Source organism: Orycteropus afer, unplaced genomic scaffold, assembly GCF_000298275.1.
Source record: "Orycteropus afer afer isolate SDZICR_OR568_19922 unplaced genomic scaffold, OryAfe1.0 scaffold00489, whole genome shotgun sequence".
In the NCBI taxonomy this organism is placed as follows: Eukaryota; Metazoa; Chordata; class Mammalia; order Tubulidentata; family Orycteropodidae; genus Orycteropus; species Orycteropus afer.
The window spans coordinates 971,864-973,502 of record NW_006922076.1 but is presented as its reverse complement, the minus strand read 5'-3'; the positions used below and the strand labels follow the sequence as shown (position 1 = coordinate 973,502).

At 62.2% G+C, this 1,639-nt stretch overlaps 1 protein-coding gene across 1 annotated transcript in view; it reads right to left on the bottom strand.

Moving 5' to 3' along the window:
- LOC103209240 (splicing factor SWAP) overlaps nucleotides 1–390 on the bottom strand; it is a 95,117-nt gene extending 94,727 nt beyond the window's left edge. The window contains exon 1 of the mRNA XM_007955030.1: nucleotides 173–390. Within this exon, the coding sequence (XP_007953221.1) occupies nucleotides 173–390 (218 nt within the window). The remainder of the gene's footprint in view (nucleotides 1–172) is intronic.
- Nucleotides 391–1,639: the final 1,249 nt, after the last annotated feature.

Genomic DNA, 1,639 nt, shown 5'->3' with positions numbered 1-1,639 from the left:
CCCGCGGCTTCGGCCGGTGCCTTAGGGCAGGTTTCACAGTCCTCCACCCGCCGCAGCCACAGGGCTGCGGGGCAGGGACGGAGCCCTGCATCCCCGCCAGCTCCGGACCCCCCGAGTCCCGGCCAGCAAGTCACCATCGGACGGAAGCAAGCGGGCGAGGGGAGGAACCGACCTGTCGATGAGGATCTTGTGGTCCCCCATCCAGGGGATGAGATGCTGCCCCTGTTCCTGGGCCAGGGCCCGCTCGTCGTCCCGGAACAGCTTGCAGGCATAGCCGAAAACCAGGAGCTCCACTCTGCTGGCCCCGCCGCCGGCAGCGCCGGGCCCGGCCTCCTCCTTCGCGCCGCTTTTCCGCTCAGCTTTGGCGCGGCCTCCGCCCGCGCCGTACATGGCAGCGTCTCCGGCTTCCAGGCTGGTCCTCTTCTGCGCCGCGCCGCAGTGCCCGATGCTTCAGCCTGGCCTACCCCCTCAGTCAAACGCTCCGCATCCCGGCCCCAACCTTAGCACCTCCGCCATAGCGGGCAACAAAATGGAGGCAACGCCATTTCCGGCGACAGGGAGCCGGCACATCCGGCAGCAGATTCGACAGATTCACGACCCGTCGGGGGCCGTTGGGACCTCTAGAAAATATTTTAGCTTCAGTTGTTGGCATCTCGGAGCGTCTTCAGGTGGGGAACATTGTGTGAATATGGAAGTGCATTTTTAGTCTTCGTTTTCTTAGGCGGCTGTCACGAGCAGATACGAAAGTGCGGAACGGAACCTCGCGCCCACTTCCTCGTGGCCAGGCGGCGGCGTTTTGCATCCGAGCGGAAGAGACCCGGACTGAGCAGTCGTCGTCGGCCTCACCCTTCGTGGGGGACGCCACCAGCCCGTCTGCGAGCCTCACCGCCCGCGATGTTACCGGGGGTGGGGTCGGGAGCCGGCCAGGCCCTGCGCCGGGCGACCCACTTCCCTTTCTGAGACTCTGCTTTGGTCCGGACCCGAAGGGGGTCGTGAACCGTGCCACGCCTTCCTCAGAAGGTTTCCACGGCAGCTGTCAAAGAACCCTGTAAGCCGTTAGCGCCTCTCGGGTGGCCTGGAAGTTAGGAGTCTGTGACCCGAGGGGGAGCCTCAGGCGGGAAACTGGGCACCGCTTTCAGCGCGCTTTGCCTTGTCCCTATTGGGCCGCATTTTCCCCACCTGTGTTCCTTTGGACCTTCCAGCAGGATCTGTAACTTCAGGCCCGAGAGGAAAGGCGTCTGGAACGCCAGAGCGCTGACCTGAAACACGGAGAGGAAACTCCTCTCTGGGCTCCGGAGTCCGCCTCCACAAGACAGCGACCCAAATTCCGGCTGTTAGAATGCAAATGGGGTGATAAACGTGAAGGGTAAGAGACTGGAATTGATAAGTGCTATCGATTCCCATTCATACAACGCAGCAGAACGGAGTGGAGCTGCCCCAGAGGGTTTCCGGTGCTGTCATCTTTACAGAAGCAGGCTGCCCCATCTTTCTCCTGTGGAGCAGCTGGTGGGTTCAAACCGCAGCTTTTCAGGTAGCAGGAACACTTAACCACTGGGCCAGCAGGGCTACAGATAGTTCCCACCCAGGGCCTCTGCTGTACTCATTTCCTCGGGCTTTTCCTTCAGCAGACTCCTCACCC